Raw genomic sequence first — 26,792 nt, forward strand, 5'->3', positions numbered from 1 at the left:
ATGGACACTCTCTCCTTAGCTTCTGCTTTCCAAACAGGAAGATCAACAATGATTTCTAAATTTTCAGTACATGTTTCAGGCACAAAGATCAGGTCTTTCTTTCTCCTCAAGTAAAGGGTTTTGCTATCTCCACGGATGTCTTTGTAGCAAAATGTTACTTCCAGCAATCCGAATAAAGGTTCATTAAGCACAGAGAAGAGGATAAAGTTGTCCCCAATATGGCCAATTATATCCACAGATCTGCTCCGTTTATAAAACAAGGCTTTATTTCCATTAAATTGTCAACATCTCCTCTTGGGAATCCTCTTTTATTAACACTATCTGTCCATGATATTAAAAAACTACAAATTTGGGGCGCCTGGGTGGCTCAGCGGGTTAAGCCACTGCCTTCGGCTCAGGTCATGAACTTGGAGTCCTGGGATCGAGTCCCACATCGGGCTCTCTGCTCAGCACGGAGTCTGCTTCCTCCTCTCTCTCTGCCTGCCTCTCTGCCTGCTTGTGATCTCTCTCAATAAATCTCTCTCAAATAAATAAATAAAATCTTTAAAAAAAAAAACTACAAATTCATAATTTTGCATACACGGACCATCTAGCCTTTCAATCAACTTGGGGTAAAATATTTCCTACACTGTTTGTTCTCAGTTGACATCTAGTTCACCAGTTGATACACGGGTCACAGGTAACAAAATCTAAACACTGCCTTAAGCTAAATACTACAAGGGTAGATCTACTGCCTCTCACCTCCACACACACACTTGGTCCTGAAACATGTAAAAAAGAATGCTGGTGTTTTGGATTATCTGCATGCTTTAGCCCCACTGCCCACTTGAAGAATTTTACAACCTTGTAAACAGGATAAATAATTCACTGGGTCACATATTTTTGTCTCATTCCATCCCAGGTAACACTAATTGCTTATATTCACATGCTGTTTCCATCTTTAAAGTACTTTTCCGTACATCGTTTTATATGGGTAATTAAGATAATGTCATACCCCTTGGTAAAACTGGCCAGTTACTTCTTGTTACTTTCATAGTAAAATAAAAAATGTCCTTGTTTGGCCCATGAGGAGCTATCAGATCTGCCTCCTGTCTACCTTTCTAACACCATTTCCTAACACCTCCTCTTCATTTACTAGCCTTCTCCTACTTAGCCTCAGGACATTTGCACCTGCTACCCCATCTCCCTGGGATTCCCTTTTTTCCAATCTCCTATTGTCTAATCCTTTCTTGTCTTTTAGATCTTAGCTCCAACAACAGTTCATCAGAAAAAGTCTTCTCTATGCTCCCTACTGAGTGACCTTCCCAGTTTCTCTCTCTGGTCAAGTTGCTTATTTCTTTACTAACTTTTTAAAATATTGCAATATTGCCCACACCCATCACAGTGCTTGGCACACAGTGGGCCCATTAAGCACTTACAAAATGAATGAGTGAGTGTGTGAATGAAAACCGTGAAATTAGAATTACTATCCTCATTTTTCAAACAATACAACAGAGGCCCAGCTAAATTCAGGGATTTACCCAACTTTTTACTACAGGCAAGTGATGGAAACCAGGTTTTTGTGATGCCAAGCTCAGTGCCGTTTTCACTATTCTATACCAAACCCAAGTAGTTTAAAGAATATCATAATTTGTACTAGGAGTCATATTTTCAATTTTTATTAAAGGTTCAACACCAACCTGATTAATTTTAGGATTAATATATTTACCTCAACAATCCCTGAGTCTGGCTAATGTGCCAAGCTTTTAATTTTTTTTTTTCTTACCATAAAACGTCCATTGACCTTTATCTCGGCAGCCTGCTGGGTCTTAAATGTATGTCCAATAAACCCAAAAAGAGAGTTGAAATAACTATTATGCCTACCAAGTAAATGTTTGTATCCATAAAATAGAAAGGTAGAAGTGATGTTTAAGAAAATGTACTCGTTGCAGTAGATTGACTTTTAAGTTATCTCTCTTCTATCATTCCTAAGTACTTACTGTTGACATAAAAGATAAACCCAAAACAGTGTTTTGCCGGAAGAATCATTGCAATGTTTACAGATTTTTGCAGTAACTGAAGACATACACTTATCTGGACAAATACCTCATATCTGGATAAACGAAGAAAAAGTGTATTTAATATATATTCACCTTCTATCTGAGGCTTCTAAACGACTGAAAATTAATCCATGAATTATTTTACTATTCCGAACACTGGATACTGCCTGATTCGCTACATTTGTATCCCTCAAACAGATGCAGGCAATTTAGAAGAAGAACAGGGCTTCATGGTTTTCCTCCCTCTTAGTTCCAACATGGCAACATTTTGTAGCTAAGTTGTGAAATAGGTTTAAAGCCCCAATAAACTAAAGTGATAAAGACTCAGGGTGGAGAACGGTTCTGGGTGGCCACAACCATTTACTCCCACTTCAAATGTATCGTGTTAATTTCAATTCTTACCATGGCCCCACTAGATAGGCTGGCACGTCTCTATTCTGTTGTTTTTGTTACTGCATAACTTCCAGAGATCTATAAAAGGAACTTATATGCTCACCACGATGGATGAAGCAATTTACCCCTCATTGCACAGTTTAATAAAATCCCGTAAGGCAGTCAAGATCAGCCAAGGAACACTGAGTTTAGCCAGCAGTCACGGGTAAAGGCACCCCCATTATAAGCTGGCCATATTCCTACTTGCAAAAGTGATGACTACACGTACCTTTCCCCAAATGAGCCTTCCGACTTTCCTCAGCAAAGAGTTCTCTGGTTCCAGGGACCCACTGAGAACGTTCATGCTTTAGTTTAACCATTAGATCAATCATTTCCCTTCCTACTCAATGGTAAAATTGACATTCTGCTGTATCAAAGGCATGAAAAAATAGTTAGTATTTCCCTTCACTGTAGTTTAATAAAAAGGGTTTGATAGTCAGGTTTTCACAGAACTAGAGAGAAAAGAGTGACCCCCAAATCGACTTATTTGCTCATACCCCACATATGTCTATATTCTAATTCCCTTAACAAAATTCTCCCACATGCCTCTCTCTCTCTCTCCTAGAGTCCCTGATAAATATAAAATTTTTTAGCAATAATCATTTAAAGAAATTTCTATATATCCTACAAAAGATGACTAGAAAACCTTCTCTACATAATGAATAAGGCAACTCTCGCGGGGTCACTTTTATAACCGGAGTTTAAAGACACTAGAACCCAGGTCTGCTAAACACCAAGTGCCCTGCTTATCCAAGCCTCTTCTCTTTGGGTTTCAGTTTCTTTCCTCTTTGTAAGGGGGAGGGAGTGAGGTGTGCATGACACCACTGCCCACAATTCTACAATCCAATGGTTCTGACTACGTAAGGGGCATTTACAGTTTTTAGGGGACGTTATTCGGACCCTTCTCAAGTCACAGAATGTTGGAGTGGCATTTCCTTCAAGGCAAATTACCATTAATTAATACACCCCTATGCCCCTCACACGCACTTCCTTCCCAACTATAAGGAATAATCAGATACGATACGGTGATGTGAGGACAAAGGCAGTGCCTTAGTGGAACACTGGTTCCAGCAAGATTCAAGCAATAAATTTTATGGAACTTTGCCATCCTCTCACATCACAGAGCCCTTTATGATAACACTCAAGTAAACCCATCTGGTTGAGTTAATAATTAGTTTAAATCGGTTACAAGTTAATGATGCACAGACAAGTCATTCTTGGGTACATGATGATACAGCGAGTTTGGGATACAATTTACAGATAATATTTTGCAGTGCCTTTCATTTTTCCTTATTTCCTACTCTGATTAGAAAACGGAGTCATTAAAGAACAAGCAGGACCTTCAAATAAGACATATACACTACTGAATTCAAAGGGGAGGGAAAAAGCATTCTCAGGAATCCCATCGGGTTTCAGAAGGACCTCGCAAAGGCTAAGATAGACCCTGGGCCACTTCCATATTTTGAGCTGCCTGTTGTATTATAAGATAAAGAAAATGCTAAAATATGGAGCATATTTACTTAATACAAAAATCTAACTATGCAATTCACCGGATAGTTTTAGAATGGGCAATGCACATTCATTAGGAGTATACGTCTCATGAACAGTGCAGGAATGAGACGCGAGATGGAAGGTTTCAAATGGACATTGTATTTCAGTTCAGCCAGAGCACAAAACTGTATGCATAAGCTCATTGGGGGTTATTTTTTAAACATCAAACCTGGAGTCAAATGATCTTCTGGCCCATGTTCCTGGGATCCTGTTCCTTGGGTAAGATTCTAGAGTTCACTTAAAGGTCTGTGATGTGCCTATTGCCTTTGAGAGCCATTATATGGAAAAAAAAAAAAAAAAAGCACAAAAATGGGCACTGTGGAAACTACGTATATGTGTGTCTATACAAAGATCATCCCCCTTTCTGAACACAGATAGATTGTAATTTAACAAAATATGAGCAGTGAGGCTGGAATCATCAAAATGCAATGGGGTTGAAAATGGGCTAATGTTTCACGTGTTTTGATGGTAATGAGAAAATCGAAGGCTGAGGCCAGAGTTGGGGGTTGGGGGCAGGGGCAGCGGAGGGGGGCAGGTAGAGAATGGATCTCTGAGGGAAAGAGAGGCCCTGAGTGAGCTGTGGGGAATCCGCCCATGTGTCAGGTGCCCAGGAAGAAGTGAGCCCAGGGCTTGTTCTCAACCCTGGCTGCATACTTAAGAATACCGACGCCCAGACCCCACTTAAGGCCAGTTAGAGATCAGCAAAGGCTCCCAGGTGACCAGAATGTGTGGCCAGCAAATGAGAACCAGAGTCAACAGGGTTGAGAATCAGGGAAAGAAATGGCCACGTAAGAACGGCTCCAGTGATCAGAATCTGGGTGACTCTCAGGAGACAGCCTGGTCATTCTAGAACAGATCTGGTACGGGAGTGGGATAGGGTAAGAGGCGTCCGGAGATAGAGCTCTTGCTTACTTACTTACCAATGGAGTGTCAGGACGTAGCCCTGAAGAGGGAAGGACATTCAGATGACTGAACCTATAGTAAGCTAAATTCAGACAATGTTCTCCTCCACACTGGGTTGAATGACACCTCCATCTCCCAGCACTGTCTGTATGTAAACATTTCCTTCTCCTATCAAGTAGTAGAGAACGGGTCAGAGCTCTGCTCAAATCTGCCTGACAGCCCTCCTATCCCCTAAGAGAAAACCTACTGCTTACTATGCTTGGCCTGCAAAAACCTGCAGGCTCGCTCCTCAAAGTGTGGTCCTCGGGCCAGGGACAGCAGCCATGAGGAATGACAAGAGCCCTTTAGAAGCACAGAACCTCGGTGCCCATCCCAAACTTACTAAATCAGAATCCTCATTTTTAACAAGATCCCCAAGGGACTTCCATGCACATTAAGATGTGAGAAGCACCAATGTATAGGATCCATCTCCACTCTCCAGCCCACTCCCCAACCCATGACTTCCCAGTCCACCTGCTACCTGACTCAGGGGAGCACTGGTGTTCCTACAGGCTCTCTTGTGTCCAGGGCCTTTGCACTGGCTGGGTCCTCTACCAGACTGTGTTTCCCCCAGATATATGTAAGGCTCATTTCTTTACCTCACCTCTTCTGGCTCCTTACTCACATCACTTTCTTACATCACCTTCTCCATGAAAACCTTCCCTAGGCATTCTGTTTACAAGTGGGAAAAAAAAAAAAAAGAAACGTCCAGACATTCCCCCTTCCCTGCTTTCTGTCCACAGCACTTGCTGCCAATGGACATACTTATGCTTTTCTTTTCAGCTGTTTATCAATCTCCCTGGGGTAGATTGCAAAATATGGCCACATTCTTTGCATCTCTCCCTGGGAAGGAGTGAACTTTAATTCTCCACCTCTTGAAGCTCGGCTTGGTCACATGGCTTGTTTTGACTTCAGGGATGGTCGTACAGAAGACACAGGCAGAAATTTGCAAAGGGCTCACACTGTAAGGATTCCCCCTCTCTGGCTACTGGGGGACCTAACTGTCCTCATGGGAAGAAGCAGCCCAAGCCAGCCTGGGATGAATAATGGGAGGCATGTGGCCAGTTATCCACTCCCCAATCCAAGCCAGCAACCAGCATCGGTCACCAGGAATGGGAGTGACGGCATCTGAGACCAGCCAGGCTCTAGCTGACCCAGCAGCTGAACCTACCAGTCCATTCACAAGCTCACATATGACTGTACACTCCTCCTAGGAGTACTGAAATTCCAGCAAGTAGAGATTTTTGTGCCGAGCTACATCTCCAGGGCTTAGAAGAGTACTTAGCATAGGGAGGTTATTCTGAAATATCTGCGACTGAGTGTTAAAAGCCGGACTGATGGCAAAGGGAACAATGACAAATGAAGGAAGTGAATGCCAGGGATGACCTCCATGGCTGAGAGATTAGAAGGCAGGAGAAGAAGGACCTTCTGGGGTCATGATAACCTTGGTCTCTTCCAAGGTGGAGTGAACTAAGTAAGATTCTGACTACTTTGGTAACAGACTACTTGAGCAAAAATTAAAAAAAAAAAAATTCACGTGTCCACATGTGGTGTTTCAAATACATTCAAAATCATCCCAGTGTCATGGGGTTTCACTTGTCTGAGACCGAACAACCATGTGACCTTTAGAATATTTTTCACGTTATGCAGACCTTACTCTCCTCGTCGTAAGTTATTCTGATTTTTAACAGCTCGCAAATCGGCGAACCAAATCGCTGCATGGTGCTTCAATTCTGTCTTGCCAAAGAAGAAAAATCTGCTGCTTTGGATCCGTTTCAACAGTTGGAAAATTCGGGGAACATCAGATGTTCCCCGCTGTGTCCACATCACGTAATCAGGAAGCACAGAGATACCCACGTTGGTGAGGTCAGTTCTCTGACAACTGAGGCATCCCGGCCAGCAGAACGGGGAGGCAAATTTAAGTGGACTCTTAAGCAGTGGGTGTCAGAATTCTGAAGGCACAGTGTGGCCCCCCAAGAAGGCAGAAGCAAGCGCAACTGGCCAGCAGAAAGCACGTTCCCTATTAAACAATCATTTGAGCTACAAAGGTAGCACATTGTTTTCATGTCACGGGGAAAGATTAAAGACGAACGGTAATACGCAAAGTTTCCATCTTCTTGGAAGAGAACAAACCCTCCGTTTTCTAAAGAGCCTTCCAGGACATCTGAACCCACGGAACGAGTTTCATCCAGAGAGCTGGCGAGGCCAGACAGAAGCAAGCCGGTGCAATTAAGCTCTGGTACCTTTAGGGTTTCTTTCTGGAAGTGCAAATCTCTAAGCAACAGAAGCACACACATACATTTGGAAAAACCTAATAGCTGGCTTCTGATTTTTTTTTTAACCCATCTAATTATCACTTGCATAATGAGGAAAATGTAGACGAGACCACTGAGGTCTTCCCAGTGAGTCACAGGGATCTTATCCAAACGATCACTATCTTTTTTCCTTCCTCCATAGTAGCCTATGCTGTGTGCAAGGCTAAGGAGAAAAGCTATTGAATTTTTGCATTAGTTGGAGTGGGCAAGGTTCCGCAGCACGGAACAAATGAACCCATGCATCTCAGTGACTTAAAACAACAAAGGCTTGTTTCAGGTTCATATTACATGTCCACCAGGCATTGGCGAAGTGCTGTTCATCAGATCCCATAAGGACCCTTGGCTAATGGGGCATCCACCACCTGGAGCTTTGCAGATCACAGCAAATCATGCACACACTGTGAAAGAAGGGAAACATGTCACGTCTGCTCCCATTTCCGACATTTCAGTGTTGGCCAGCAGAGGTTACACTGCCCCCTGCCCCCGGCCTTGCCTTGCCACCAAAAATAGGGAAGTACAATCTTATCACATGGCTAGGAGGAGCGACAGAAACATTCAATGGACCATATTCATGTCTGCTACACTTTCGATTTATCCTCCCCCTTTATTTACACACCGCCATTTATCCATTTCAGAATATTTTTCTGAGGGTATTTTAACGGTAGTGTGGGCTCTTCCAGGTGCCATATGCAAAACAAAGATAAACTAGAAAAAAAAATTCTGTCTTTAAGGAGATGGCTATCTAGCACATGCGCATGCATGCTCACATAAACACAGTGAGTGCAATCTAAATATGTCAAATGCCAGGGGAAAGCAACAAACAAATTTCAGTGAGCATTTAAAGGAAGGAGGTTCTAGCCACAGGCAGTTTTACTCCAGTTGATTCCATCTGAGAAGGGCTTTGCAGAGCGAGCACTGCACAGGAGGATGTCCAGGCAGCAGGAATGACATGAGTTGGGACAGAAGAGTAAGGTGTAGCAGTTCATGTGCAAAGAACGACGAAGTATGCAGGCTGAATTATGTTTCAAATAGGGGAGGAGGAGAAGGAAGAAGAGGAAGAAGTAATCTTTTTGACCAGATTGGGTGCTAAGAAAATGACTCTGCCAATTGTGCAAAGCTTTGAAGGAGAAGACAATGGGGACAGGGTAGGACTGGTGCAATAGTACCAACAAGAAGTAACAAGGGGCCCAGCTACAGGAGACCATCCCAACTGAGAGGAGAGAAGAGTGCCACCCTAGGACTGTATAAACAGCATGAGAACACTGCACTTTCCCATTTCCCTTTCATCTGACCCAGAAAATACAACTCACCTTTCCCTCTATGTAGGCCTGAGGGACCGGTCATTTGAGGCTTAGATCTTATCAGAGTGAAAAGGTCAGAAAGGGAGACCCATCTCCGATGGAGAGACTGGCTTCTGGCCATGCCATCCGGACAAGGGAGTGCTCCTTTTACAATGGGATTAATTCCCAATGGATATTTGCTCTATTTGTCTTGAGCTTACATCCTGCCTCCAAGGATATTTTTGAAGCCACTCCTTAAGGACTAAGCTGCAGGGCTTAATTTTATGCCTCTTTGTCGCAGAGCCTGAGATCTCCCATGCCAATTTCGCTTGGCATTTTGGTCCTTCAAAATGGCCAATCCAGGTGAGCCCTGCCATGAGACGTTGGCCATCAAAAGATTCTACTGCTTACATTATCCTGAGCTTTAGGACACTCCTATGCACCAAATCTGCCTATTTTTGCTACTGTCCACCAATTCCACACGAACAGTACAGTTTGCCTGCGATCTGAAATGGCCTTTTAAGGACAGACCCCCTTTTTCCCCTGGGGGAACTTTCTGGTTTGTTCTCCCCGTTCCAAGAGACCCAGGACTTCAATCGCCTCCCCCAGGAAGATGATCACAGCTGGCAGGTTCTTGAGGTTCCCAGGACTTCAATCGCCTCCCCCAGGAAGATGAGCACAGCTGGCAGGGTTCTTGAGGTTCCCTGGGATCCATGGGGAAGCAGTCGTAGGATGATCTGAGACTCAGCTCTGAGTGGACAACGTCACACAGTGTACTCTGATTCCCACACCAAGAATCTTCACGGAAGCCAAGGTCACAAGCAATGACCCGGCTGATGGTGCTACGGTCTGAAACCCTTAAAGATAAGGTTTAGGGTAGTTCCCAGGAAGCCCAGGACTTTAGAATCCACACACAAATGACTCATCAATCCTAGATCACCACTCTCTACTCATCGTCCTTCCTAGACTATACCATACGCTGTGAGCCATCTTTATCGATTGGCTAGAATTCTTCTGTAATTTTTCTCCAGTTCAGATTTATTTTTCACTTTATATGTATTGCATGTCTATAAAATATTTCAGGATTCAACGGGTATTTAATGATTATTTATACACAATGAGACCACTTGGCATGATACAGGATAATAATTAAATCCCCCAAAAGAGTGGAGGGGCAAAAGAAAGAAAAACTATACTAAATTCCCTAAGAGAATTTTAGGCAAACTCTATCTACATTTTACCTATACTTTCAGAGCAAGGTATAACAAAGAGATGACACGGAGATGTGCCTTCCTCTGGGAACGGGGCACCTGGCTTGCCGAAGCACCTGGGTGGCTCAGTTGGTAACTGACTGCCTTTGGCTCTCATTGTGATCCCAGGGTCCTGGGATCGGGTCCTGCACGGGGCTCTCAGCTCAGCAGGGAGCCCGCTTCTCTCTCCGCCTCTGCCTGCTCTTTGGCCTTCTTGTACACGCTCTACCCTCTCTGACAAATAAATAAATAATATCTTTAAAAAAAAGAGAGAGAGAGAACAAGAAGAGGAGATAGGATTTCCAGAAGAGCAAGGAGGCCAGGTGAATATTCCACGTGGAAAGACTGGCACAGACACAGGAAAGCATTGAGCATCATACCTGGGGAACACTGGGAAGTCCAGGTTGGCTGTATTAAGGGACAGAACAAGAAAGATGATTAAAAAAAAAAAAAAAGGATCTCAGACAAGTGGGTAGAGGCCTTGAAAAGCCCAGAGAAGAAAACTGTTTGAACACAGCAGGAGACGGGAGCTGCTGGTGGCTTCTCAACGGGGACAAGGCATCCCCTAAATAAGCTTTAAGATCATTCTCTCCAACCTCGAGCTCATCCACTTGTTAACTAGACTCTCCTGATACTAGCAGCTTTCTGTTCCTCAGGAGTCTTGGCCCTGGCCGTCTCCTCTGCAGGGCCAGGGCCGCAACCCCGACTTCCAGGTAGTCGGTTCCTTCTTACTATTCAGGTCTCTGCCTCAAGAGTCTCCTCCCCATGGAGCCCCCCTGACCGGCCGGGTCTACAGAACGCCTCCCTGCCCCTACCACTGCGTTTTGCTTTCCAACAACACTTACCATAATTGATATCGTTCTACTCATTTCACCACTGGCTTATATGTCTCCCCTCACTTTCCCATAAGCTCCCCATGAGCAGGTACTTTATCAGTGGCAAAGACAGCAGCACCGAGCCTCTGAGATTGGGTGATAAGCAACAGGCACTCTGTAACAATCTTTAACAGCTGTATCGAGACCTATTTCACATGCTATAGATTTCGCCTATTTAAAATTCACTGCCCAATATTTCTGTTATTTTCAGAGTTGTGTGAAAATGACCACAACTCATTTTAGAACATTTTTTTCTCAACCTCAAAAGAAATCCTATACCCTCCCCCGCCATTACCCGATCTTCATCAACCCTTCCAGCCCGATAGGACCACTAATAGACCTTCCATCTCTTTGGATTTGCCTATTCTGGACATGTCATAAAAACAGAACCACATTGTCTGTGGCTTTTTTTTTTTAAGATTTTATTTATTTATTTGACAGAGAGAGATCACAAGTAGGCAGAGAGGCAGGCAGAGAGAGAGAGGAAAGCAGGCTCCCCACCGAGCAAAGAGCCCAATGTGGGGCTCAATCCCAGGATCCTGAGATGATGACCTGAGCTGAAGGCAGAGGCTTAACCCACTGAGCCACCCCGGTGCCCCTGTCTGTGGCCTTTTATGACTGGCCCTTTTCATGTAGCATAGTCCTTTCAAGGTTCATCCATATTATAGCATGGATCAGGACCTCATTCGTTTTTATTGCAAAATAAAGTTCTGTTTATTTTGTTTAACCGTTCATCAGTTGATAGAATCTGGGTTGTTTCCACTTGGGAGTGTTTTTGTGGGAACAAAGGTTTTCACTTCTTTGGGGTATAGAGCTAGGAGTGGAATTGCTGGGTCACTTGGTAACTCTACGTTTGACCTTTTGAGGAACCGCTAGACTGTTTTCCAACATTGATTCTACCACTTTATGTTTCTACCAGCATGTACAAGGGTTCTGATGGCTTCACATCCTTGCACACACTTGTGATTATCTGTCAAGGCCATCCGAGTGTAAACTAGTACCTCACTGTGGTTTTGATTTGCATTTCCCTGATGTTATATACAGTTCACATGCTTATTGCCCATTTGTAGATGTTCTGGGGACAAATGTCCATTCAGATCCTTTATGCCCATGTTTTAATTGGGCTATTTGCCTTTCTATTACTGAGCGCATCTTCTGGATCGAACTTTCTTATGAGGTATGCTTTGCAGATATTTTCTCCCATTGTGTGGTCTGCCTTTTCACTTCCTCGGGTGTGTCCTTCAGTAACAATTTTTTAAATAAAGCCATGAATAAAACCAACTCTTTAGGGCAGAGAAAGCCTCAGACCAGCCCATAAGTGTATGGCAAATTAGTGGTAGGACGGGACTTCGAGGGGAATGCAGGTCACCTGTCTTCTGTCTTGGGTTTCACTTACTGGTTCTCAGAACAGTGTCCATCCGTCCCACAAGCAATGACATCATCCTACGATAATTCAAGGAATGTAGCATTTGGCAAATTGGCTGAAGAGCACTAACCAAACAGAGAGATGCCCCAGAGTTTAAAAAAAAAAAAAAAAAAAAAGGAAAAGGAAAAGCAAAAGGAAAGAAAAAAGGATTTGCTGGGAGATAGGCTGTAATAAATCCTAAACAGCCTACAATTCAGTTTTCTCTTGGAAAACTCTGAAGTTGATGAATGGGGTTGCATACACACAGGAAAAAAAAAGGTATTAGTTAAACGCAAGTAAGTACAACAGGCCAACGAGTATGCAGTAAATGTCTAAACTTATAGTTCTGGATATCTGCTTACAAGATTAAAGGCGCTAGAAGGGTCTCCCTCCCTGCACTGCATTTGAGCTAGAGAGCACTGCCCAGTTTTATTTTGGTTGAGAAACATCAACTAGTAAAAACAAGGTACAAGCCTGGGAACAGTGACATGGAGGGAACTGGGATATTTGTACAGCTGGAAGAGCTTCTCAGAGTAGAGAAATACCAGACCTGAAGCACTTATTGCAAAAATATCAGATCTTAAGTACTTAGTACAAATATAGATGTATATCATATATATATGGAAAGGACTTGGTTTTAATAAAACTTAACTAGTTCCAATGCTGGTAGGGGACCCACATTGTGATCTTTCCAAGACAGAGTTAACCTCTTAGATAATGCATGGATTTAAATAGAAATTTAATGCTTCCTTTGTGATGCTAACCCCAAATTAATGATCAGGTTATGTAAGAATACAAACATGATTAATCTAACACTACATAGAACAATCTAAAAATATTATATATTAGAGAACAATCTATAAATAATTTTTTAAAACATATTTAAAAATATATGTCTATTCCTCTAGGGCAATAAAGTGTGGACTAAGAATAAATAAAAGACATGTTCAGAACACAGCTTTGTTATACTCTATATATTAAAAGGGCAGAATCCATGACATGTGAATAAGTTATAGGTATAATTATTTATTATAATGGAAGTGGCTACATGACAACTTAAGGTGGAGGCAAAAATAAAATGTAACCAAGTATATGCCATCTTAAAATTATCCTTAAATATTACTTCTGGTTTCACATTTCCCATTGACACTCTTCCCTCTATAGTCGACATTCAATGCAATCTTCAGTTTTAAAATCAAATACAGGAAGACTCATTTGGGAGTTGAAAGCAATCACCCAGGTGTCTGTCTTTTATCCCTTAAGTTGATACAGGACCTCCAGTGTAAATAATAGCACACGGATGGGTAGAATAGAGATAATACCTAAGTTTATTGAAGGAGAATTGCAGTGTGGGGCAAACCCCATGTTTCCCCGCCTCGGGAGTATGCCGGCAAGATGACCTGGAATCCTCATCTTATGCCAACTTGTAAGACTTCCAGCATCCCAGCCTATCCCAGCTGATTCTGTCTAACCCAGTGGCCTATTTGGTCCCCTCCGCCCTGCTCAAAGCCTAGACACTGCGCTGCACCATGTCAAACGTGCTCCCGCTCCTATCCAAGAGCCCTTGGATTCTGTCCCCGGTACCGACCCCACCCGCAGCTTCCCGCCGATGTCCTCCCTTCTCCCTCACACGGGCAAACGCTTATTCCCTGTTCTGTCCTTTCCCGATCTCAGGTTTCTGAGAGACAAAAGCCCAGAACAGTAAGGACTGCTTCCTTTGTTCACTAGTCATAGTCAACCGCTACTTTCCGAGCCGTGACTAAGTACAAGCAGCAAATACCCTCATTGCTCTTGGGCGATTCGGCTCATCTTTTCATAGTCACTCTTCATTGATGACTCTTTTTGAGTTTGAGCATGGTGGAGACACGGGGTTCCATTAGTTTCAGGGGCATGGGGTAGGGACTGGGCTCGTCTAGGTGTCACACCGTGCAACACTGGTGCGACACCACTGATGCTGTTCCCCATGCTGTGCCTTTCGCCTCTGTGACTTCTTCACTTCGCCCCTAGAAGCCGGCACCGCCCGCTCCCCTTCACCCATCCTGCCCATCCCTCTCCCCTCCCCTCTGGCAACCACCACCGGTTTGTTCTCTGTATTCATAACTCTGCTTCTGCTTTTTTGTTTGTTTCTTCATTGGTGTTTTTTTAATTCCATATACGAGGGAGTCATATGGTTTTTGTCTTTCTCCGCTGGACTCACTTCCCTTAGCAGGATACCTCTACGTCCACCCCCACTGTCACAAATGGCGCGATCTGATCCTTTTTTTAATGGCTTCTTACCAGAATTTCTGCACCATGCCTCGAAGCACAGGGGCTGCTGGGCACCAACGTCCCCCAGCTCTTCCCGGTCTCTGCCAGTGGCCCTCACCTCAGAAGTGACTTAGAAGATTGAGCTATTCAACACATAGTTCCCTTCCTCCTCAACTCGAACTGCCCTGCGTCTTCCACTCAGCCTGCGGTCCTCCTTAGTCTCGAGGCACAGGGAGGGCTGAGCTCCTCTTGTCTTCCAAACCTATTGCTCCTGCGTGGCCCTTCCTATCCCACGTGCACACCGCGCTAGGTGCTGGGGACACAAACGGGACCGGGGCATGGCTCCGGCTCCCAGCTAGTGAAAAGATGTGCAATTACACATGCACACACACACACACACACATACACACAAATATGCACACAATTAGGGTCACCATATCATTTCTCTTCCAAACTCAGACATGTCTGAAAGGAAAAGGGGATATTAGAAAAGACTTAATGGAGGTAAATGCATAAGCCAGGACCATCCCAGGAAAAACAGGAGGTACCGTCACACTAACTACAACATGGTAGGATACCTTCAACTATGGAGCCATTAAAATTTGTCTAAAATTATTTAGTAACCCTGGGAAAGGCTCACAATATAATGTTAAGTGAGAACAACAGGATGAAACCATATATAGAGACTGAGCATCACTTGGTGAAGAACAAAAAGCAAGATATAATGAGGGACATCCACCGAGCGCATAGTATGGACCGGGCACTGCCGTCAGTTGCTTTTAGCTAATCCTCTCAACGATTCTACGACGGAAATACTATCGGATCTTTTTCACACACGAACAAACTGAGGCATGAAGAGCTTAAAGCACTTGCCTACGGTCTCCCAGCTTGGAAGCAGCAGTGTTAGGACTCAAACCCATCTGGTACTAGACCTGTGACCTAGCTACCCCGGGGCATCCATGAGACAGAGACAGGGCAAGAACACAGGTATGGAGGCAGATGTAATAAGAAACTTCTATACTCATTTCCTCTCCTGTCCCACATCCTCAAGTTCCCCCTCATCATTCAACCAAGCTTGGGCACCAGGATCAAGTTAACCTCCTCATCACCAAACCTTTAAGCCACTTTTCAGGTCCCATAGGCCAGATTCTCTCTACAGCTCTTCCCACTAGTGCACAGCCTAGAAAGGGAATACCTGTTCTCGTGGCTTCTGGGCTGTACTTTTGGGGACCCCATGACCCTCAATATCCCTTTATCCCTTTACCCCTAAGAGGAGATATTCCCATAAAGTTCTGTCTGCCGCCCCCTCGACCCTCCACTCCTCATGCTGTAGCCCTTAGCAATCCCATTCTACCTGCGTGCCCTTCTCTGGAATGACAACGTTGAGCTTGAACCCATCCTTTGGTTCTCGAGCGCTCCTGCAGACCGCCTCGACCCCATAAACCAGTCCTCCTGGTCCCGTGACCATCAACTTGACAGTTACCTTCACCTTCACCCTCCTCCTCATCCTCCACTTCCGCTTAGTTCCCGAGCCATACTGAGTCCGACCCTGCAAGGATCCACGGCTGTTCTCTTCCCATTGTTCCAGCTTCTGCATCACGGCCAACAGCCTTTGCCCATACGTGCGGCCTGTGACCCCACTCATATCCGTCCTCCGCTGCATGACAGCTGTGAGTAAAAATGTCCTGCTTCCTGGAAAGCACAGAACGTCTCACATATTACACGGGGGACTCCCACGTTGGTTGAGGCGGCAGGTTATTGCCTCTTCTCAGGGAATTTCAACCCAACTCTTTATCCTACGTGATGATGTGATGAACTTGAAACTCCCTAGCGTAAGCATTTAAAGCCTTATAGAACCCGATCTGAAGGGGGAAGTTTTCACGTCCTGCATCCGCTTTCCCTTATTCCCCAGAAAAAGTACGCCCCCTTTTCCCTTGGGGAACTGTCCCTCCCATCAATGGTCAAAATCTCCCTCACTTCAAGGGTGAAGACATGATCCAAGGTGACTCACCCCCATATGGCCATCCCGGTGGACAAAGTCTGTGGCCTCTGAGTAGAGAGATGACCATTTCAGGAAGAACTAGAGTCTTCTTCAGGGTTAATTTCAACAGCAGGTAAGGGAGATCGTAAGAATCGTAGGAGCTTTGCTGTCTTTGGGGAAAGGGCCTGTGTATCAGCACTACCTCTGGACTTGCAGCTGGACAGACTCACGAGCACCTTTTACAAACTCTTGGATCTGGAATGTTTCAGAATTCAGAACTCTCCAGGTGAGACATGTACAATAGGGCCCATAGGCGTATTATATACGCCTCCGCCAGCCTCAAGGACACCATTCTCATAAACAAACTCATTAATGTATTTCTGCAACAACAACAACAACAAATTGATGCTCTCATTAATGCCAGTTTAGGTCGGGATAGGTTTTGCCATGAAGAAAGCACTCATCAGGTAATCTGCACCCAGGGCTCAGCTGCTGTTTTCAGAACCACATCCAATGGCACGCAGATCTGTGTAAACCAACAGTCTGTTTCCTTATCTGATTGTTTATTAGTATTATTTCCTGCAGCAGGAGATTGGGTTTTCAACAGTGGCACCTACGAGAGTCCCATCTGTATTCCCATATTCCTATATTTCAATTTTATTTTCCATTACTCCTCCATGTGTACTCACATCTGAGTCAAACGCAAAAGGATAGCACAGGGAATATAGTCAGTAATATTGTAATAATGTCGTATGCTGACGGACAGTGACCACACCTATCCGGGGGACCACTGACCGCCGGACAGAATTGTTGGATCAACATGTTGTAAATCTGAAACAACTAGAACATCGTATGCTAATTATACTTCAATAAGAAAAAAAGACCGTGCTTTGACTTTTCCGCTTCTTCCATGCGGTCTGTACCTTATAGACAAAGCTGCCCAACCTAGAAATGGAGGACCTTAGCGGGCTGAATTTCTAGTCTGTTCTCCCCGCCCTATACCTCTGTCCATGGCTCTCAGGGACAAAGTACAGCTATCACTGTCCTTTCAAGGGAGGCTCAGGACCAACACTGACCCCATCTCCTTGCAGCCCCCACTAGATCCCTAGGGGCAAGCTCAAGAATCTAAAAAATCACCAGTCACTCCACTTACAGAGCCCTGCATCAACCACAAGCTCTTACTTTCCTTCGAGCAGCTTCTGCATCTCCTTCGAGGCCCTGCAAACTACCTGATGCTTCCTGGTCTTATTTCCTTTGTATATCCGTGTTCCTTATTAGGCACGTGATCTCTCAGCAACCCCGCCGGCTGGCTGGAGCAGGTATTAGGGTCAGGGTCCCCTCTTTGAAAAAGGAGGCAATGAGAGTCGAGTTGGTTAATGAGAGAAAGAGCCCTCCAACTCGCTGACTCCCACTCATGTTTTCCTCCTGACCTCATTGCCCTGCAGGGATTAACCCACAGCGAAGAGTTTATGGGCACTGATTGTCCTTTCTCGTTACCTTTAGATGTAGACATCTAATCTGTTCAAACTGGACAAATACCGCATGAGCAATTCCATTCTAGTGATGTGCATATTTACTTGGGTAAAAATAAAAATTAAGATATATACATTCATATGGATATGCACGTGTCCGGATATCTGCATACTATCTTTTTGCATGCATGAAGGTCTGTAAGCATTCATTTTTCCCATCCAGGAAGCCAAAGCCTTCTCTATCATTGATTCCAACCTGAATTAGCCGAGTGATCAAGTCTCAAGGCACAGCGATGCCTGGAGATACTTCAGCCTCGGGGAAAAACCCAGACACTGCTTCACATAAGTGGAACAGACAGGGCAAATACCCCTCCCTGCCCAGGGGAGCTTTCTGGGTCAGGACTCCCTCCCTTAACCAAAGAGTCAGACATGGCTGGCCATTTTCCCAGCACACTACCCTGCTTTTCTGGCTGACCTTTAAGGTTAGGACCTCTGGATAGCAGCTCATGAAAGACTGTGATAAGGCAAATTCAGCTGCCTTTGGGTGCACAAAAATGCAGTTTTTCATTTCCAATAGATCCTGAAAATCCCAAGGGCCACATACGAGCCATTCCTGGCCTATGAGGTTAATGCAACAGAACCACCATCATCGGGCGAAGCTCTCTGAATTGCTTTTTTTTTTTTTTTTCCTCCTCCAGTAAAGGTTCTCCTGCTTATGAGAACGAAGCACATGATAGCTGCTAGCGGAGGTCAGGGCTGAAGTTCTTGGGTGTGAAGGGCCGCCCCGTGCAAATCCAGAGGGATTCCCACCTCAATTTCTTTGGCTGTTTACAATGTGCCTAAAAACTCAACTAGGGGGAGCATGGTCCGCTCCCATTCGGCCAGGCAGGCGGGCCGTGTCCCTGCTTGCAATGCCATCCGTATGCACCCAGAACCCACCGGCCGCTGTTTACCAACATTTCAATCATCCCATGTTATCCGCGGGTCAGAATTAAACATCAGAGAGGGAGGCCTTCCACAGAGCTCTGAACAAAGCCCTTCCTGCTGAAGATATCTGGGAAACGCTGCTTCTAACTTTCCTCATACAAACTACATTCAGAAGTAAAATGCAAATTCAAATTCAGATACAATCTCACATAATGTACCAAGGTAACGTGCTTTCTAAAATAATCAGTCTTCAGATATTTTTCTCCCCTGTCTTCCATCTCCAGCGATCTTATCCTATAACATTTAATGGGCTACAAAAAGGATCAACCAGGGAGGAAGCCACCACCATGGGAAATCAGCCAGAATTGTTTAGAGTACAACAGAAACTATTTTTTAAGTATTTTATATTGTTAGTTGAAATGGAAAACCATTTTCCCTGTCTACAAAGCTCTGATTTAGCTCTTTTTACTCAACCATTAAAAATTTATTTTCCTGATCGTCACATTTTGCATCTCCCATTTAAAAAAAAAAAAAAAAAAAGTCTTCTTTTCGCCCTACCTAAATAAAGTTTGAGTCTCACTGATTTCAAACTCCAATTCAAAAAATCTTTTGCTGCAAACCTACCTAGGCACTGAGTGATGCAGAGTCAACTCAGCCTACCGTCTACAGATTCATCATTTTACAGATGGAGGAAGAGGGGCTCCATTAAGTTCACGGACTTTGCTGCTTTCAAAGACCTTGCAAGGGGCATTCCTGGAGTTTCCAAGTCTCTGCTTCCAATGGGAACTCCAGGTAAAATATTTCCCCAGTATTACTTGCATCTGGCTTTATCCTTCTGGAATCTTGCTCAAGGTAAGTCACACAGTTTGAAGAGAGCTTTTCACTACTGATAATCTCAGCTTGGGATCCAGGATTGTATGCAATTCACAGAAGGATAAACAGCTCTTGCCCACTGCAAACAACCTTCATGAGGGACCTTCCCCCTGAGTTCAAACAACCAGAAATTAAGCCCCATGGTTGGTAGAGTTAGTCCACACAAAGGTTCACAATTAATTTGATGTCAGGTCTTCATTCCTTTCTGTCACTGCTACCCTCTGCCCACGATACTGCTAGTTCAAAGAGTTAGGTCAGCCATCTGGGAGGGGGGACCAAGGCTTGCCTTCCCTCTGTGTGAGGCCAACAGGCAGGGCCTACTGGAGCCTAGGAAGGCTGGCAGTTAGGGTCTGCAGGGGAAGAAAGGCAGGGCATTCTAGCAAATCAATCACTGAGTGAAACTTGATACACACCTATGTGATGACAACTACTACTACTGATTATGACATCATTTCAGATTTTCAAGGCATCACCATTCACAAGTACTAACGTTGGGCGGAAAACCTCCCAAAACATAATGCTATCTCTGCAGCCAACAAGATAAGGCTCATTCTTCTTCCCTTCCGGGAAGTGGAGTGAGCCCTTCTTACCTGTTTGCTTGCTTGCCCTCATGTTACCCCACATATTCTATTTTTCATGAGCACAAGAGGCACACCTATTTTTTTTCTGTAGAAATCTCAAGGCCAGACATTTTACCTCTGGCCGTTCTAAGTGCTAAGATGTTATAGAAAACATCACACAGAAATTCTGAGTAGTAAGAACTGTACCTTTATGGTGGTCAAAAATTCACTACCTTATCCCCCGAAAGATTACACTAAAGCTTTTAATTTACACCACCAAGATATTGAATGACATCGGTCACAAAAAGAGGTCTCAGTCCCAATTTGTGACCCATGAGGTGGGTACCCCCAAGCCCAAATGGGTAAAACCAGGAGGACATTCCAGAGACATTTGCAAATAAGTCACTAGCCTCCATGGAACCTCAACGGGTTTACTGATGGAAAGAAAGAATAACAAGAGGATGTCTAAAGGGTTAAAAGGTCAAAACAGTAAAGGAAGAATAAGGTATTAGTTTGGACCTAACAGTCTATGGATAGAGCAGGTGTGAACTCAATTTATGCCCCGAAGACTTAGCATAGGGTTACTCCCCTTTGATCTACAGAGAAAATGCTTCACACTGTAAGACTTGCTGACCTTTTTACCCTGGTTATGGCATCAGTTCAAGGGTCCTCCGTAACCTCTGGAAGCACTAAATTTCTTCACTGGCCTTGTAAAAACCACAATAAATAGTGTTGGGGTCATCTGCATGGAAAGTTTCTTCACGTTACTTTTTAGATAAAAAGCCGCAGCTCTTCATTGGAGGGCCCCCTGAAAACACAGTCAGGTGAAGTTACGAGACCCTACAGTGTCTGCTTGTTCAAAGTGGGTTCAGGGACAGAACCTCCTCTCTCACTCTGCTGGGTTCTGCAGTATCCAAGTTCTATTGAATGAGTTCATTAAGAAACAGGTACTTCTGCGTTTGCTGGTCATGAAGCTTCTTAGAGTCACCAAGTACAGGTCTGTTTGAACTAAGCGTCTGTGAATTAAAACTGAATGTTTGCTCCCCATCTATTGAGTCACTAAATCAGAATTCAGAATGTTACTTTGTGCCTCCTTCCTCCTGTGGGCTGGGGAGATACCCTAAAAGGGGGATTCATGCAGGAGAAGGACTGGGCCTGAGAGTCCTAGGTCTGAATCATGGTTTTGCCCCCTAGCTGGGTGATCCTGAGCGGGTCAACTTCTCCACGGTCTTGGATGTTGGGGAACAGCCACCCCAAATGCTCATTTTGCCCATTACCAAAAAAGTGTATATCCAAGACCTTATTTTCTAACTATGTCTCATATATGGGAGATGCTTCCTGTTCGTTGGACCTGAGAGATGCTTCTCTAGAAAGATTACTAACGAGACCACATTCATTGTTAGGGTTCCCAGTTCCAGACCAGGGACACAACCCAGCACTCAGCTTGAAGCTCCTGTAAAAGAAGGAAGATACTCTATTTTCTTCTGACAAAGTAAGAAGCTAGGAGAATCCTAACACACCATCGGGATGAACTCTGCTGGGCACTCAGGCAACAAAATCTGGCTGGTTTCCTTTACTTCCTTCAGGGCGTGTATGTGAGATACAGACCTCAGGGGTGTGTGTGTGTGTCAGAGAGAGAGAGAAAGAGAGAGAGAGAGATACAGACCTTGGGGGGGGGGGTGTAGGGGGCGTGGTGGAGGTAGATAAGGACCTTGCCCCTTGCCCTGGTTTCAGCCCTCCACAGGACTGGCTTCTCAGGAACACATCCTCCCTCTGGACCCGCCAAGCCCCAAACCTCAGGCTCCTGCTCCGTTGAACCCTCCAGCGCTCCCTATCTCCTTCCAGATGTAGTGACGGCAGCCCTGCCGCCAGGCTCAGTGCTGCATACCCCAGGCAGCCGACGGTTGCAGTGCTCCAGGGCTCTGGTTCCTGGCCAAGGAGCGCGATGGCATCAGAACGCATCTGTGCCTTCTTGGCCCCGGGGCACGAGCAGCACCCTCCCCTCCCTTCGCCCTGGCAGAGCACGCAGGGCACGTGCATCCGGAGCTGTCTCGAGAGCCGGTCGGCTTCGAAGGTGCCCCATCACCCTCGCCTTCCACCCCCAGGCAGAGTCAGGCCAAGGTCTGGCCAGAGCCCCGGCCTCCAGCCAAGCCTAGAGAAATGAGTGAAAGGGGTGTGGGTACGGAGCTGGTGCGGGATGATCGGGTCACTTTCTGGGACCCGGGTACGCAGCCCTCTCCGCTCCCATTTCTTACAGGAAGCAGAGCGGGGAAGCCAACACCGCTTAGCTCGGAAGGACCTCTAAATCTGTTCCTTTTCCAGTCATACTCATAATCCCATTTAATTCATTGTTCCCCAGCCGGGCAGCCCTGCCGAAAGCCCGGGAGCGGTACCCTGCAAAAACCCCGCGCCCAGCGGCCGGTCCAACTCTCGCCCCACGCCGTCACCTCTGGGCCCCGCACGTTCCTATCCGCGGGGAGGCTTCCAGTTCCCCCAGAGCAGAACCCAGTCAGCGGGCCTTGGAAGTTTCCCATCTCCTTTTTCGACCCGGATCCGAGAGCCCCCCACGCGGATCCCCTGAGAGAGACAAGGAAGCCGGGAGGTCTCCCCCCAGATCTGCGCTCACGCCGGGTCCGGCCCTCTCTTCCCCTCGCTCCGCCTCCCTCCTCCAGTCCCCGCTCCAGTCCCCGCGCGTCCCGTGCCTCCCGAGCCCAGCGGTTCTCCTCCCCAACAGCAGCAAACTACTTTCTGGGCTAAATTCAGGTCTGAGCAGGAAAGGTTTCCCTTCCTCGCCTTGTCCTCACCCTGGCTCTCAGGAACCGCAAGGAGCGCGCTCACCCCCCTACCCCCCGAAAGGGCTCAGGCTACCAGGGTTCCCGGACTTCGCAGCCCAAAAGATCCGGTCGGGTCTGAAACCACCACCAGGGAATGCATCCTCCGGAGTTCTCCAGAAACCCTACCTGTGCCTTGTGGCTTGCAAAAAAACCAAAACCAAAGCCAAAACAAACAAACAAACAAACAAAAAAACCAGCAAGTAAACAAAACCACCCCCGGTAACTTTGGGGAGTGTGTGCGTGTGTGTGTGTGTGTGTGCGTGTGTGTGTATGTATGTATGTATGAAAGAGAGAGAAAAAAAATCGGGCAGGAGTTAGGGCAACAGCTGCAAGAGCACATCTGGAAGAGGGGGAAGGGGGTTGACAAGGAGGGGGCCAGAAGCGCGAGGTCGCGCGGGCCTCCCCCCAGCCCCGGCGGCTTCAGGGCCGAGGACCGGGCCAGCCTGCCGTTACCTGTCCTATGTTGATGAATCCGTACTTGCTGGCGATGCGGTTGGCCTCCGCGAAGCCGCCGGCGATTTTGACTGCCCAGTGGTTGGTGTAGACTCGCGTCCGGCAAACGGGCAGCAGGCAGCCCCCGAGCAGCGCCAGCACGCACAGCAGGTCCAGGCGTCCCGGGCAGCCCCAGCGGCTCCCCCAGCCCATGGCCGCGGCGCCTCTCCGCCTCCCTCGCTCGCTCGCGGACTCCGCGCCGGAGCGGCGCGCACAACTAACTTCTCCGGCCTGGGCCGGCGCGGCGCGCAGACCCCGGCAGCCCCTGGCCGATCCGCAGCAGGCGGCGAGCCCCGGCTGGGAGCAGACGGCGAGCCTCGCGCCGGCTCCTAGACCATCCCTGGGGCTCCGGGGACCTGTGCTCCCTGCCCTCCGGCCCGCGGGGCGATCGGCGGGGGCTCCCCGGCTCGCGCGCAGGAGGCGGCGGAGTGGGGCGGGCGCCCTCCCGCAGTTAGGTCTCGCCGGCTGGGCTCTCGAGTCTCCCTCGCTCCTCCCCGGGCCCCGGAGCGCGGCGGAGGCGGCGGTGCAGACGGTGGCCGGGCGCCCCCTCTGCTGGCCTGGGCTCCGAGCGCTCGCTAGCTCGCTCCCTGCGCTCCCTCCAGCTCCGAGCGGCGCGCGGGGAGTGTGAGTGGCAATGGCAGCAGCGCCTGCTCTGCATAAATGACTCCCCCCGCCCCCCTAACACCCCTCCTCTCTCACAGCCCCCTCCTCCTCTCCCTTCTCCGCCCGCCGGAGAGCGGCCGCAGCCAGGCACCAACCAGGTCCTAGCGCCGCCGGGTTCTCGGGGCTGGAACCTCCAAGGGTCTCGGGCTGCAAAAGCGAGTCTTTCCGAAGCGCTGGGAGCAGAGCTCCCGGTGTCGCCGCTCTGCCCCGTTCTCTTCCTTTCCTCCTTGGATTTGAATCGATTTGCCGCCCCTTCCTGAAAGATTTAGGAGATCTACCCGTTGGTGCGAGTCAAGCGCCCCAGGATTCATTCATCCTAGCTCTGAACCTCCTTAAACAACGAAGTATTTAGGAAGGTCACTGGCATGCCAACTGCCGAACAAATAACCCGAGCTTTTCACTTCGTTAATTCTTCATGCTTTTCAGCAACTGTTTATTTTATTCGCTCTGCTCCCGGGAGAAGCGACCACACAGGTCCGTAAGACGCATCGACTCTTGAAAGCCAACCCCGGTGCCTCCCAAGCCAAGTCTGTTGCCTGCTGACTTTCGAAATCTGTGCATCTGATACGAGGCAACGCCACGGGAGAGTAAAATTCCAGTCCCGGAATTGAGCAAAGATGTTTCTAAGAATATTTGGTATGAAAGCGGATGGAGACGTTGGGCCAAGGGAATAACTTCATTCATTCGTTCCACTGAGTCTGATGAGGGCGGCTTTTTCTCCACCAAGGCAAAAGTTTTCCAACTTTTCCAAGCGCGGCCCTGTAACAGTGAGAGACTTCAATATAAAAAGGACCACAGAGGAAGTTCAGATGAAATATGGGCCCGCGTCGGCTCCATGGCTCTCTCCAGCGCTGTGACTGAAGTGGGCTGGAGTGAGCTCGGATTAACCCTGATTCTGCTGAACAACCTCCCTGCCTCATTTGGTGCCACAAGATGATTTCACGTGAAAAAGGAAATGTATGCTTTCTGTAAATAGCTCAATTGGCTTCCAGTATTCACCATACCCTAACTCCCACCCACCTCCTTTTTCCACCTCCTTTTCCCAACCCACCAACATTTTTCTTCTTAAGCACTGGTTAAATGTATCTGAGATTAATTAACCAATCCCCATCTCTAGCTGTGGGTAATGATTCTTTTATCTGCCTAGGGCTTCACTTTCTTCTCTTCTCCCTTCAGCTGAACCATACCAGCAAACTCAAATTCATAAATGTAAAGTTCATCAAATTCAAAAAGTGAAATTCGTAACTCATCAGTTTGTAACTCATTACCACTTTAGGACAATTTACACATCACATAAGGAATGCCATGTTATCGGATCCTGAAACCAGACTCACCAAATAGCATTACCCCCTCCTTAACCGATGAAGTGGAAGGTCAGAAAAGCTCAAACATTTTGCAGAAAGACATAGAGTTTATTCTGTTTGTTTGACTGATTTGGCACATCTCTTGAGCACCTAGAACTTGCCAGGCATTGTGCTAGACTTTGGAGAAAGGGGAGGAGGGAGAGTAAATGGAGCACAAAGGATTAGCAGAATTCAGGCTCTGAATAACTCTGGATGTGGTTTATTACTATTGTTGTCACTGTTATTTACAGGCAGAAAAGCATGAGTTCTATGCCAGGGCTTTCCGGTTTCAGTATGGTCTTGCTACCCGCCGGTCCCTCTGCTCACACCGCTTTCTCCATTCCCGGTCTGGAATCCAGAAAGTGTACAATCTATTAGATCACTGTTCATTGCCTCCCAGGCCACCTGCATCCAACCCCAGGCTTTGGATGATTCTTCCAGAAGCCTCTGGGATGGGAAGAGCTCAATCAAAATCCAAATCTCAATGTACATCAGTCAGTCATCCCTTCGGAACTGGGGACATTAGCTGTCAGAGGGTAGGGAGAGCCCGTCTGGGGATGATCCCCAGGAGGGTGGCCCCTGTGAGGACCTCACAAGGTACACCAGGAGTCAAGCTGGAAGCATGGCCTGTGGTTTTCTCAGGGACTCTGGTGCCATTCTTCTTTAGGCGTTGGTGGTATAGTGGTGAGCATAGCTGCCTTCCAAAATGCTTCTCTTTGAAAGCCATGTTGCCCCCTGGGCTTCCACTTTTGAATAAAATGAAGAGGGAATCCCTGAGCCTGGTCTCCTGAGGCCTGGGTGTTGTTTCCTCCGAGTAGCAAAATTACTCCTTGCTATTTTTTTCTCCGTGGTGTCTTTCCCTTTTTCTTTCCAATGAACACTCATGCCCAGCTTGGCACACGCACACAGCATTCACTGCGTTGAACGTGAGACAGAATTGGAAAATGAGGTAGGAAACAGGCAAACCTCTTTTCTGCTTTGTAAACCGATCCCTGGGCCAGCATTTTAGCTTTGCTCAAAGGGTATATTCTTTCGTTTGGAAGCGTATGTATTTGGAAGGGAAAACCCCAGCTCTGTTCCAGAAATAAACAAGATCTGGGACCCCATACATCTGTCAACTCAAACTCCTGAGCGTAGACTCATTCATCGTCTTCTCCATCACTTTTGTAGCTCCCTTCGCTAAGTTCACTTACAAAGAGTGTGATTCTTAGACTTCAGTGAGACCCAAGAAGCCCCGCTGCAATTCATGCCAAGGCTTTGGGATCTGCCTTCATGAACTCATTAGCCTCCTTGATTAGAGCCAGAATCTTC

General features: G+C 46.6%; 1 protein-coding gene across 4 annotated transcripts in view; it reads right to left on the minus strand.

Annotated features, from left to right (window-relative positions):
- PCSK5 (proprotein convertase subtilisin/kexin type 5) overlaps window positions 1-23,628 on the minus strand; it is a 449,573-nt gene extending 425,945 nt beyond the window's left edge. For all 4 annotated transcript variants that reach the window (XM_044265871.1, XM_044265870.1, XM_044265868.1 and 1 more), the window contains exon 1: window positions 23,437-23,628. In XM_044265871.1, coding sequence (XP_044121806.1) covers window positions 23,437-23,628 — 192 coding nt within the window. The remainder of the gene's footprint in view (window positions 1-23,436) is intronic.
- Window positions 23,629-26,792: the final 3,164 nt, after the last annotated feature.

Source organism: Neovison vison, chromosome 9 (genome assembly GCF_020171115.1).
Source record: "Neovison vison isolate M4711 chromosome 9, ASM_NN_V1, whole genome shotgun sequence".
Taxonomy (NCBI): domain Eukaryota; kingdom Metazoa; phylum Chordata; class Mammalia; order Carnivora; family Mustelidae; genus Neogale; species Neogale vison.